Genomic DNA, 13,376 nt, shown 5'->3' on the forward strand with positions numbered 1-13,376 from the left:
CAACATTCACACATAACTAATCACATACTCTTCCAAACTCCGTTACCAACCTTCTCAATGTTTCCTCAGAATCAGCCACAAGCGCTGTGTCATCTGTAAACAACAACTGACTTACCTGCCAAACCGTTCAACTGTTATCCATCATCTCTAACCCCCCGCCAAATACTCTTGCATTCACCTCTCTCACCACGCCATCTATGTACACCTTAAACCGCCATGGTGACATCACACACCCCTGTCTCACACCAGTCAAAACGGGGAACCACTCACTTGTCTCACTCCCTACTCTTGCTCTGCTGTTCACATAAAAACTCTTCAATGCTCCCAACAACTTTCCACCCACTCCATACATTACCATCACTTGCCACAACGCCTCTCTATCAACTCTGTCATATGCCTTTTCCAAGTCCATGAAAGCCAAATAAACATCCTTACCCTTTGCAAAATATTTCTCACACACCTGTTGTACTGCAAACACCGGATCCACACATTTTTTTATAACTATGAATATCTTCATAACTGTGCTGTTTCTGTACATGAACTTTTGGTTCTTTGCTTTCCCTATAAATCAAAAAGAATGAAGTTGATAAGTCAGGCTCATATGTGTTAGCTTTGTGAATGAATCAGTAACAAAGTTCTGCATGAACTTAAGGTCAATGTTTGTGCTTGGTCGTTGAGGAAAGAAAGGTGAAACGTGACATTTTTTGTAATCATTTACCAATCCGTCACACCGACAATGACAAAAACGAAACTGACAAATATTTGCTTTGATTCTTTTCATCCTTTTTTCTCATCATATTTGATTCTTCTAGAGTAGAGTTTTAGCATATAATTTCCTTATCGATTGGTTGTGTCGCATGATTTATTAGCCACTAAACACGTTAAATCAATGCAAATAAGTGCATTTCTTGTGAAGTTAAAAGTCATAGTTAAACTTTGGTCAAGCAGAGGGGTTCCTCGAGACCCTTTATAAGTTAGTCCTATTTTATTGAACATCTACTGTTTAATCCCAATGTTTGTTTGTAATGATGCGAACTCTACAAAGTTAACCGTTTTCAAGGGAACATATATAAAGAGATAAAACAACTGAAAATAAATTGATAAGAAAAACATTTGAAATAATAATGATGACATATTTAACACAACACAATGGGCCGATTTAATTATAATTTGCACATACGGAATGTAAATATTTAACCACAGAGATAACATTCTTTGACATTTTCAAAAGTGTGTTTACATTGGTGATATTTTTTTGGGTGGATAAAGAAAAATCGCTACACACAAAAATAATATTATTTCTCTTTCTCAGTTTTTTTTTGTTCCGTATGATAAGTCCAAATGTAAAATGATCTTTGGATAAGGTGGTAGGAAAGGGGTATCTTTTATAATTGCAGGTGTATAGCATACATTTGTATGTATTTTTGTTTATAATTCAAGTATTTAATAAACAGTTAAATATTTTTTAATGTTTTATATCATAGAATGTATTGTTTTTATTTTATTTGTGCACTATTTTCTCTGTCCAAAACTTCATTTTAATTTTTTAAAAATCTGATGCATTGAAAAAAAATAATTGACCGATTCCTCAATTATTAAAATGATCATTAGTTACAGCCCGAGTGTCGATTATTGCAAAAATTGTCAAGTCATTTGAATTTGTATAGCCCTTAATCACAAAGAGTCTCAAAGAGCTGCACAGATCAAAGACAGTTGCAAACTATTATTACAGACTATTATAACACCATCCCCTCATCTAAAATCTACATGAGGGCAAATGATACACATATTATCAACATAAAGTATAGGTTATTCATATGCTATAGAGTAGAAGTGTGTTTTAAGCTTAGATTTAAATATTTCCACTGAGGTTGCAGATCGAAACTCAGGGAGAAGAGCATTCCACAGCACCTGGGCCCGGATGGAGAACGCTCTCGAACCTGCGGATCTCTTCTTGGCTCTTGCGATCACTAGTAGACCAGCGTTTTCAGAGCGAAGGTTCCGGACAGGAACATAGGGGGAAATTAGATATGAAAGATGAGGGAGCAAGTCCATGCATGACTTTGTATACTACCAACAGAACCTTAAAATCACATTTTAAGTTAACAGGGAGCCAATGCAGGTTAACTAAAATCTGGGTAATGAGATCAAACTTTCTTGTCTAAGTTAAAAGCCTCGCGGCAGCATTTTGTTCCTGCTGAAGGCTCTTGATTTTGGACTTCGGGAGACCGGAGAGTTGTGCATTACAGTAATCGAGACTGGAGGTAACAAACGCATGAATTATAATCTCTGCATCCGACTGAGACAGCAGAGGGAGAATATTAGAAATGTTGCCAAGATGGAAAAAAAGCTGTTCTAGTAATATTGTTAACTTGTGTTTTAAAGGACGGATCAGGGTCAAATATGACACAAAATTTTTGACACACTGTAATATCACTCAGGGTGATATTACATTTGTCAATGTTCAGAGGTGTTTTTGAGAACAAGTAACGGCATTTAGATGGACCAATAAATAGCATTTCGGTCTTTTCAGAGTTAAGGCGCAAGAAGTTAATTGACATCCATTCTTATATCTCAGTGAGGCAGGCCTCCAAATTTCCAGTTTCACCAGTGAACAAATCATTGAAACTGGAGAATGTTTCTGAACAAGCGCCGATCACGGTCCTTACTTAACACCTCCACATCTTTGAGATAGGAGGAGGTTACAGAGCGTTCTTTTAAAATGTAATTCCTGATTAGTTGAATCTTTTTATTAAAAAATTCCATAATGTCATTAGCAGAATATATAGAACTATTTGGGTTAAGTTGTTGTCTGGTAAGTTTCGCCACTGTATCAAACAAAAATGTCGGATTATTCTTATGTTTAACAATAATCTTGGAGAAAAACGATGCTTTAGCTGAGGCAAGAGCTACTTTATGTTTCAGCAAGCTGTCACACCAGGTCAGTCGGAAGACCTCCAGCTTTGTAGATGCGCCATTTTCGTTCAAGTTTCCTGCAACCTTGTTTGTATATATATATATATATATATATATATATATATATATATATATATATATATTGTCATGATTACCTAAGTGGAGCCACCTGGGGTAATCATCTGACGCGCTGGAATGCGCTTCCTGATTGGTTTATGTTCCTTTTTAAGCACGCTACGCCGAGACCTCTTGGTCTGAGGATTACTTTTGTACCCCGTTTGACTCTCCTGATTTACCTGTGTCTTCTTGACTTGTTTACCTGATTCTGCCTGCCTCCGATCCGACCTGCTTCCGTCCCACGCTACGATCTTCTCTCCAGTCCCGGTAAACTCGACCTGCTTCTGTCCCACGCTACGATTGGCTACGTGTTCCGAAGTTGTCTTCACGGCGTTGCTGCTGACGTTTGACGGTCATCGCGTCTCCCGCTAACCGTTTACACTTCCCCAAATAAGAGAATTGTACAAACGCTCTGGGGTCTCCTGCTCTGTTCTGGTCCCCCTGACAGAATCCTCAGACCAAGAGGTCTCGGCGTAGCGTGCTTAAAAAGGGAACATAAACCAGGAAGCGCATTCTAGCGCGTCAGATGAATACCCCAGGTGGCTCCACTTAGGTAATCATGACAGAACCCCCCCCCCTCAAGGGACGGCTCCAGAAGTCCCCCAGGAAAAAAATAAACCCAAGACACGTCACAGGGAAACACAGGTAAATCAGGAGAGTCAACTCAGGACAGGCAGAATCAGACAGGACAGGCAGACTCAGAACCGGCAAGACAGGACAGGCAGACTCAGAACCGGCAAGACAGGACAGGCAGAATCAGAACCGGCAAAAACAGGACAGGCAGAATCAGAACCGGCAAAAACAGGACAGGCAGAATCAGAACCGGCAAGACAGGACAGGAGGAATCAAAACAGGCAAGACAGGACAGGAGGAATCAGAACAGGCAAGACAGTACAGGCGGAATCAGGACTGGCAAGACAGGACAGGCAGGCCGGGGAGTCGAACAGGCAGGCCGGAGAGTCGAACAGGCAGGCCGGAGAGTCGAACAGGCAGTGGAGTCAAACAGGACAGGCGAAAACAGGACAGGCGGAGTCGGACTGGCAGGCAGCGGAGAGTCGAACAGGCAGGCAGGGAAGTCGAACAGGCAGGCCGGAGAGTCAAACAGGACAGGCGGAGTCAGACTGGCAGGCAGCGGAGTCGGGGTCGGACTGGCAGGCCGGAGAGTCGAACAGGCAGACCGGAGAGTCGAACAGGCAGGCCGGAAAGTCGAACAGGCAGGCCGGAAAGTCGAACAGGCAGGCCGGAGAGTCGAACAGGCAGGCCGGAGAGTCGAACAGGCAGGCCGGGGAGTCGAACAGGCAGGCCGGGGAGTCGAACAGGCAGGCCGGAGAGTCGAACAGGCAGGCCGGAGAGTCGAACAGGCAGGCCGGAGAGTCGAACAGGCAGGCCGGAGAGTCGAACAGGCAGGCCGGGGAGTCGAACAGGCAGGCCGGGTAGTCGAACAGGCAGGCCGGGGAGTCGAACAGGCAGGCCGGAGAGTCGAACAGGCAGGCATGGGAGTCATTACTTTGGAGAGATAGGACCAGTCCCGACCCAACAGATCCCACTCGAGCCGTAACTGACTCACTTGCTTAGCCAATTTCGCCACGTCGAAAATGACCTGCCGAACTGCACATTCTAAAGGGGGAATGGGCTGCTGGTTCTGGCTTTCATAGTCGTCAGGGGGCAGATGTACGAACGCGGGGTCCATTCTGGTCTGAGGATTCTGTCAGGGGGACCAGAACAGAGCAGGAGACCCCAGAGGGTTTGTACAATTCTTTTATTTGGGGAAGTGTAAAGGGTTAGCGGGTGACGCGATGACCGTCGAACGTCAGCAGCAACGCCGTGAAGACAACTTCGGAACACGTAGCCAATCGTAGCGTGGGACGGAAGCAGGTCGAGTTTACCGGGACTGGAGAGAAGATCGTAGCGTGGGACGGAAGCAGGTCGGATCGGAGGCAGGCAGAATCGGGTAAACAAGTCAAGAAGACACAGGTAAATCAGGAGAGTCAAACGGGGTACAAAAGTAATCCTCAGACCAAGAGGTCTCGGCGTACCGTGCTTAAAAAGGGAACATAAACCAATCAGGAAGCGCATTCCAGCGCGTCAGATGATTACCCCAGGTGGCTCCACTTAGGTAATCATGACGTATATATATATATATATATATATATATATATATACATATACATACATATACACATAATTAATGGAGAATACGGTGAATTTTAAACTTTTATTTTTTTTATTTCTCACACAAATTTTGACAGAGGTTTGATTCCACCATCATACATCAACCCAAACACAAAACATCTATACTTAACACACCCATAAATAACAGAAGAAACAACAGAAAAGAAAAGAAAGAAAATAGAATAAATAAAAGAGGGAAAAAAATGGTAATACAATACAATCAATAAAATAAAATGAGAGGGAGGTGTTTAGACATCAAGTAAAATTTGTGTGATAGGCTTCCATTTTTTCTCGAATTGATCGAGTTTCAGTTAAAGTCTTGTCGTGATTTTTTTTTCCATGATGTACATTTGCTTTAATTTGTCTCTCCATTGTTTTATGTTAGGAGGTTGTGGTTTCAGCCAGTACACTGTGATCATTTTCTTTGCTACCAGAAGCATAACCTTTAGTATATATTTCTGTTGGCCTGACAGTAATTCTTGTGGTCAACATTTTAAACTTTTAAAGGATACCTCTTACTACACAGCCCCACCTCTAATTAATTAGTGTTATTTCACGTAACAGATTTTCTGGTGTGCCGCCAAGTAACATAGGCAACAACACCAAACTTGTTGAGTGGATGCCTCAGAACGACCTATTGGGTGAGTTGACTTTTCAGATGTTCTTAATCATACCCACAAAGTAGCAAAACTAACCCAACAATTTCTTTCCTCGATTTTTCAGGACACACTAATATCCGAGCTTTCTTGAGTCACGGCGGGCTGAACAGCATCTTTGAGGCTTTGTATCACGGCGTGCCGGTGGTGGGGGTGCCCTTGTTTGGGGACCACTACGATACCATGACTCGAGTTACCGCCAAAGGGATGGGGGTTATGCTCCACTGGAAATGCATGAGCCAAGACGACCTTTACGAGGCACTTTTTACAGTCATAAATGACGGGAGGTAAGAAAGTATTTTTCAGTCAATACAAGTCATTAAAAGAAATGACAGATCAGTGGAAGAACAGGTATTGACGTTCCTAACATCGAAAAAAATTAAACTGAACATGGACATGATTGTAGCATGTCACCCTCTTCCAATGAGACAGAACAATATCCCAGCTGTGATTTTGAGATTTTCCAATTTGAAAAACAAGGTTGAACTGATTAAGCAGGGGAGGAAACTCAAAGGTACTACTGTATATCTTTATGATTACTTAATAGAAAAAAATGCTTGGCTAAAAAAGCTACATTTTTAAAGAAACAAAATAATATAAACAACACGTGGGTTATGAACTGTAAATATATATCAAACATGGACCTTCTGAACTAGCTCAAGTGTTGGTAAAGGACATGGAAGAACTAAATAAACGTAAATAAAAGTGTGAGTCAATGAGTGTACATTAGGATAAACTCATGTAATGACATCTATCCAAAATTAATTTATGACAGATGGTGAAATATGACTCCAACACAACATATATGGCCAAAAGCTATCGGAACTGAGATGTATTAAACTTATTTAGACACATTTTAGTCAGTTTGAACTGGATGATCAGTTAGACCCTGACAACAATTTCCTATTATCTATCTCGAATAACTGCAAGTATTTATTCGGGAAATTCGGGAATGTGAAATCTAAAGTGACATTCTCAATGGTTCCCCTAAACACAAATTATTTTGTGTTTGTGATATATTTGACTACCTTCCAGTTTTTACAGTGTATGATGATAATGTTACTAGTCAAAAATCGTCTATATAATATATTTACAAACACGTAAGAACTGAAAAGACAAATTACTTAATTTAAACTTAAATAAACCAAACTGAAATGCAATATATGGTACAGACGTTATATAGTTTGGGAAATATTCAGTACAGAGTATCATAGAAATTGTCCAGACAAGTTCATATTAACAATAAATCAGTTAAAGCATATGTGGACAACTAAGGGTTTATACTACACTTGCAAGAAGAAAAACACTCTATGTCGAAAATGTATTAAACTAAGTAGAACCAATGAAGCCGAATCCCGATATAAAGCTTGCAAAAAACAAATAATTTATTACATAGTAACAAAAACAGTATTAAAGTTATTTGGGGAATATTAAATACTATAATGAAAGGTTATAAAGTTATGCATAGCCAAACTACTTCATTGATATTAACAGTCATTATAATTTAAATCAAATTGTGGAAAATTTGAATAGGTTTTTTTTTTGTAAGTATTGGCCCGGAACCAACTGCAAATCTTCCCGAGTGCAATAGTAAAGAATTCGAGTCACTGATAAAATAAACTCAAAGACCATGTTTTTGTGTGGAGTAATGGAATCAGAGATAATAGACATGGTAAACAACTGTGAGAATAAAACATCTACTGATTGTTTTGACAAAGATTTGGTATTAGTTAAGCAAATTTTACGTAGCATTGTGAAACCATTTATCTACATATGTAATCTATAATTTCTAACCGGTAAATTACCAGATAAAATGAAAAAAAAGCACCAGTTATGCCAATATACAAAAATAAAAATGGAAAAAAACACATCTTCCGGTTTTAGAGCAAACATAACCACAATGGCCAATTTTTGATGCAATCGAAAAAATTACCAATAGCATAGAAAAGAAGAGATATGCAGCTGGACTATTTATTTACTTAAAAAAAGCATTTGATACCATTAATCATAATATACCATTCAAAAAGTTGGATCGATATGCCATCTGGGGAGGCTTTGGTATGGATTCAAAGTAATTTGACAGGGGGGCAACAATACGTGAAAATGGAATAGTTGACAATTGGATACTTGGACGGTTGTGGAGTACCGCAGGGTTCAATCATGGGTCCAAAGCTATTCAATTTATATATTAACAATATATATTTCAAAATTTTAAAAATTCGTCATATTTGCAGATGACGCTAACATTTTCTACTCAAATTATGTATATTTTATTCTAAAAACAAATATTAATAATGAATTAAATAACCTTAAAACATGAATGTACATAAATAAATTATCTTTATAATTAAATAAGTGATATTCTTCAATAATCACAAGGCAAATCAAGACCAGGGGGTGAACATAGACGGTGTTGCTATAGACAATGTATTGGAAATTACAATTTTTTGGAGTTGCTATAGACATTAAATTAATCTTGACATCTAGTCTCCCATTAAATTAATCTAGACAAACCTGCAAAACTTATATTTGGGGCAGAGAAGTCAGAGTTTTGATGCTGGAGGTATCTGGCTCAAGCTCTAATGTATTGTCTTTTTAATGCACAGATCAGGACACTTAGATATGGGTGATCCTGCTCCTTGAGGCAGGCCCCTCTAGCTGCAGGTTCTAAGATACTTTATATGATTGACAATACACAGTCAGTTGTCACCTAGTGCACCAATAATAATTATTGCTAATATAATATATGCTCTTATTATATAGTATGCTGAAAACCCACGGATACAGCAATAATTATGATGATGACTGTGAAAATAGTTATGTGGTGGTGATGAATGATTATCATTAAGCGACTTTAGATCCACAAAACCTACAGTGAAGAAAGTAAGCATTTGAACACCCTGCTATTTTGCTATTTCTCCCACTTAGAAATCATGGAGCGGTCTGAAATTTTCATCGTAGGTGCATGCCCATTGTGTGCGAGATAAACTAAGAACTAAAGAAACTAAAGAAAAATCCAGAAATCACAATGCATGATGTTTTTTAACGATTTATTTGAGTGATATAGCTGTAAATAAGTATTTCAACACCTGTGAAAATGAATGTTAATATTTGGTACAGTAGCCTTTGTTGCTATTACAGAGGTCAAACGTTTCCTGTAGTTTTTTCACCAGGGTTGCACACACTGCAGGAGGGATCTTGGCCCACTCCTCCACACAGATCTTCTCTAGATCAGTCCGGTTTCTGGGCTGTTGCTGAGAAACACAGAGTTTGAGCTGCCTCTAAATATTTTTGATTGGGTTTAGGTCCGGAGTCTGGCTGGACCAGTCCAGAACCTTGATATGCTTCTCACGGAGCCACTCCCTGGTTTTCCTGGCTGTGTGCTTTGGGTGGTTGTCGTTTTGGAAGACCCAGCCACCACCCATCTCCAGTGATTTGACTGAGGCAAGGAGGTTGTTCCCCAAAGCCTCACAATACATGGCCCCAGTCATTCTCTCTTCAATGTAGTGCACTCGCCCTGTCCCATGTGCAGAAAAACATTCCCAAAGCATGATGCTACCACCCCCCCATGCGTCAGGGATGGTGTTCTTTGGATTGTTCACTTTATTCTTCTTCCTCCAAACACGTTTAGTGGAATTATGACCAAAACGTTCTATTTTGGTCTCATCTGACTTTCTCCCATGACTCCTCTGTATCATCCAAATGGTTAAATGCAAACTTAAGACGGGCCTTGACATGTGCTGGTTTAAGCTGGGGACCTTTCGTGCCTTGCATGATTTCAAACCATGACGTCTGAGTGTATTACCAACAGTAACCGTGTAAACAGTGGTCCCAGCTCTTTTCAGGTCATTGACCAACTGCTGTTGTGTAGTTCCGGGCTGATTCTTCACCTTTCTTAGAATCATTGAGACTCCACGAGGTGATATCTTGCATGGGGCCCCACTCCGACTGAGATTGACTGTCATGTTTGGCTTCTTCCATTTTCTAATGATTGCTCCAACAGCGGACCTTTTTTTTAACAAGCTGCTTTGCAATTGCTCCTTAGCCCTTTCCAGCCTTTTGGAGGTGTACAATTTTGTCTCTGGTGTCTTTTGAACGGCTTTTTGGTCTTCGCCAAGTTACAAGTTAAGGTCTTACTGATCGTATGGAGTTGCCAAGTGTCTTTATGCAGCTAACAACCTCAAACAGGTGCATCTGTTTCAGGATGAAATACGGAGTGCAGGTGGACTTCTAATGGGTGAACTAACGGGTCTTTCAGGGTCAGAATTCTAGATGATACACAGGTGTTCAAATACATTTTTGCAGTTGTATCACACAAATAAATAGTTGAAAAAGTATGCATTGTTATTTCTGGATTTTTCTTTAGTTTATCTTCCTCACAGTGGCCGTGCACCCACGATGAAAATGGCAGACCCTTCAATGATTTCTAAGTTGGAGAAATAGCAAAATAGCAGGGTGTTCAAATACTTATTTTCTTCACTGTATGTAAATATGTACTTTCGTGAGGTGTTTGTTTTATGTAAATACACGGGGAGATCTAGCTGAACATGCTTTTTAACAAGTTAACTAGACTTTTTGCACCATCTCTTATTCTCACACACACACTTTCTACCACGGACTTTTAAAAAAATCCCACTATTATCAGCGGCTTGATTTACACTCAGGCATGTCAGGGAGCTGCAGCTGTTTGCAGTGTCCGAAAAGCTTTTGCTTCAGTAGCTCCGCCACGATGAGCTCTGAGATTCAATCTGCATCCTCAGTAGAACTGTTTAAATCTAGGCATAAAACACACTTATATTTTATAGCTTATGAAAGACCTGTATTTCATGTTGACAATGTCTGGGTATTGTTTGTCGGTGTCCTTGCAACATCCATTGCACCCTGGTCACCCTGGAAGTGGAATGACCTCATCTGTGGTCCCTTCTCAAGTGTAGCAGTGAATTTCATCATCGATTCTTTGTGTCACGCTACTTCGTTGTGACGTTGTAGTGTATTTGGGCTGCTGGGTGACATGCTTGTCCGTACCACTTTGATTCAGCAGGGGTAAACTTGAGACCGTATTTTTTGCATGAGGTCCTCATGATCCGACAAAGTAGACTGCTCGCATTCTTAGATGTTGCCGCTGTTTCAGCGGAAGAGGAGCTAGCCTCAGATTATAATACATAAAAACTTGCACTGTTGTGATAATGATATGCTTTTAAACTCATTAAAAATTGTTCAGCACAATGGGTAATACGGATGTTATTTTTTATATTTTACATTGTCATCACTGTTTTAAAGGTTTTATTATGAATGATTATTTTGCCGGATTCAGTGTAGTTATCAGCTTCACTTTTATCGTGCTACAGCGGTAATTGTCCAAATGTTGCGTTTGCCCAATGTCTTTTCCCGTCAAAGCATCAGCGATTGTACATTTGTTTTTGTTATTAGCTTCAAATGAGTACAGGTAAGAAAATCCCAACTCCTAAAAAGTAACAATCTATTTTTTCTTCAAAATGGTGATGTGGTTTCAGTCTGACTTTTCTACCCACAATACACATAGCAACTTCGGACAGAGATGGCCATTACCAACCTAAATAAGCGTGCAACGCTTTGGAACATATATTCTTTGCCAGTTCAATTGAGGAATGGGTTTGCTGCTAAAAAAATGTTGAGCTACTTTTCATTGCACAATTAAGAAAATAACACTTACAGCTTAGCCCGGTCTCCAAACACTACCTTGTAAATACATTTGCCTATTTATACTTACTTTAATCTCATTTTTCGTTTTTCGGTCTTTATTTCATTTTTTATCCTGATGTGCCATGTCTAATGTCGTTTTCGGTCTTTATTTCATTTTTTATCCTGATGTGCCATGTCTAATGTCGTTTTCGGTCTTTATTTCATTTTTTATCCTGATGTGCCATGTCTAATGTCGTTCCAAACCATGTTTTCTATGTTGTCATTATTACTTGACAATATAGACCAGGCATGTCCAAAGTCCGACCAGGGGCCAGTTGCGGACCCTGACCAAATTTGTACTGGCCCATGGCCTCTCATAAAATAATGGTATGTGGCCCGCCAGTAATGTTGACCAGAGTATAAAATACCCTTTTGAAATAAAACATTCACCATTTTACTAGATGACTGCAGTTGCCCTATGGCCACCTTGCCCTTGTCTTTCTGTGAGAATTTTAGACCACCCTATTTCCAACCTGGCAAATGTAAATTAAAAAAAGAAAGTTGACTCTGATGGCTGCAGCTTCCAGGACAAGTGGAAATAGGTGTATTTTTTACCTTAATCCGAAACAACTGCGTCTGCCTAATTTGCTCAGAGACTTTGGCTGTTTTAAAAAAATATAATATCAAAAGCAAAACATGCTGAACACAAAAAGCTAACGAAACAAACGCTGTGAAAAAGTGAAGCAACTGGAAGCTGTTTTAACAGAACAGCAGCGCTTTTTCCCAAGGCCCTGTGAGTCAAATGAAAATGGTACAAAGGCAAGCTACGAGGTTGGGACGCTAATCACCAAGAACTGCAAACAGTCAGCCTTCACACATTTTCAGCTTACCTGATTTAGCTTTCTTTCTAAAAGGTTTGGACACCCCAGTTGCAGACTATTCTATTCTAAAAGACAAATGTTACTTTTATGGGATCACAAAAAAAAGTCACTCTTTGCAGGTACCGACAACAGGCATCCTTCCTCTCTACCATCCACAGAGACCAACCGGACCACCCTGTGGCCAGAGCCGTTTACTGGATCAACTACACTCTCCGTCACAACGGCACCGCTCACCTTCGATCGGCCATATACAACATTCCCCTCTACCAGTACTTCTTACTGGATGTGATTTTTGTTTTAGCGGCAGCCTTTATCATCCTCATCTTCACCTTGCGACATGTGGTATGGTTCCTGCGGGCCTGGTACGGCAACAACACCACAGAAGACCGAAATACGGCCAACGGGCACAGCAATAGCTTGCCCAATGGAAAACACAAAGGCAACTGTTCCTTAAAGATAGAAAAGAAGTTAAATTAATGTTGTTGAAATGACCACCAAGCATATAAAGGCCTTCATGTTTGGTGAGAAGATCTCAAAGTCAAAGTGCAGTGGTACCTCTACTTACAAATGTCTCTACATACGAAAGTTTCATGGTACGACAGACGTGAACAGGAAAATATTGCCTCTAGTTACAAAGGCGTTTCCGGATATGGAGACAAAAATACAGTACAGTACAGTGCTTTTTCGGGGTGCGGCCTATAACCCGGTGCGCCTTATAGTGCGGAAAATACGGTATGCATGTGTATTTATATATGTATGTATGTGTATTTATACATATATATATATATATATATATATATATGTATGTGTATATATATATTTACAGTGCATCCGGAAAGTATTCACAGCGCTTCACTTTTTCCACATTTTGTTATGTTACAGTCTCATTCCAAATTGAATTAATTTAATCTCTTATCTCAAAATTCTACACAAAATACTCCATTACGACAATGTGAAAAAGTTATTTTTTAAC

The 13,376-nt window shown here is 39.8% G+C and overlaps 1 protein-coding gene across 1 annotated transcript in view; it reads left to right on the forward strand.

Annotated features, from left to right (window-relative positions):
* ugt8 (UDP glycosyltransferase 8) overlaps positions 1-12,946 on the forward strand; it is a 53,804-nt gene extending 40,858 nt beyond the window's left edge. Inside the window, exons 4-6 of the mRNA XM_088341175.1 lie at positions 5,770-5,846; positions 5,929-6,148; positions 12,523-12,946. Coding sequence (XP_088197301.1) covers positions 5,770-5,846; positions 5,929-6,148; positions 12,523-12,880 — 655 coding nt within the window. The 3' untranslated portion in view covers positions 12,881-12,946. The remainder of the gene's footprint in view (positions 1-5,769; positions 5,847-5,928; positions 6,149-12,522) is intronic.
* The last annotated feature ends 430 nt before the right edge of the window (positions 12,947-13,376 follow it).

This window comes from Urocampus carinirostris, chromosome 8, assembly GCF_059441175.1.
Source record: "Urocampus carinirostris isolate Australia breed hairy pipefish chromosome 8, RoL_Ucar_1.0, whole genome shotgun sequence".
Lineage (NCBI taxonomy): Eukaryota > Metazoa > Chordata > Actinopteri > Syngnathiformes > Syngnathidae > Urocampus > Urocampus carinirostris.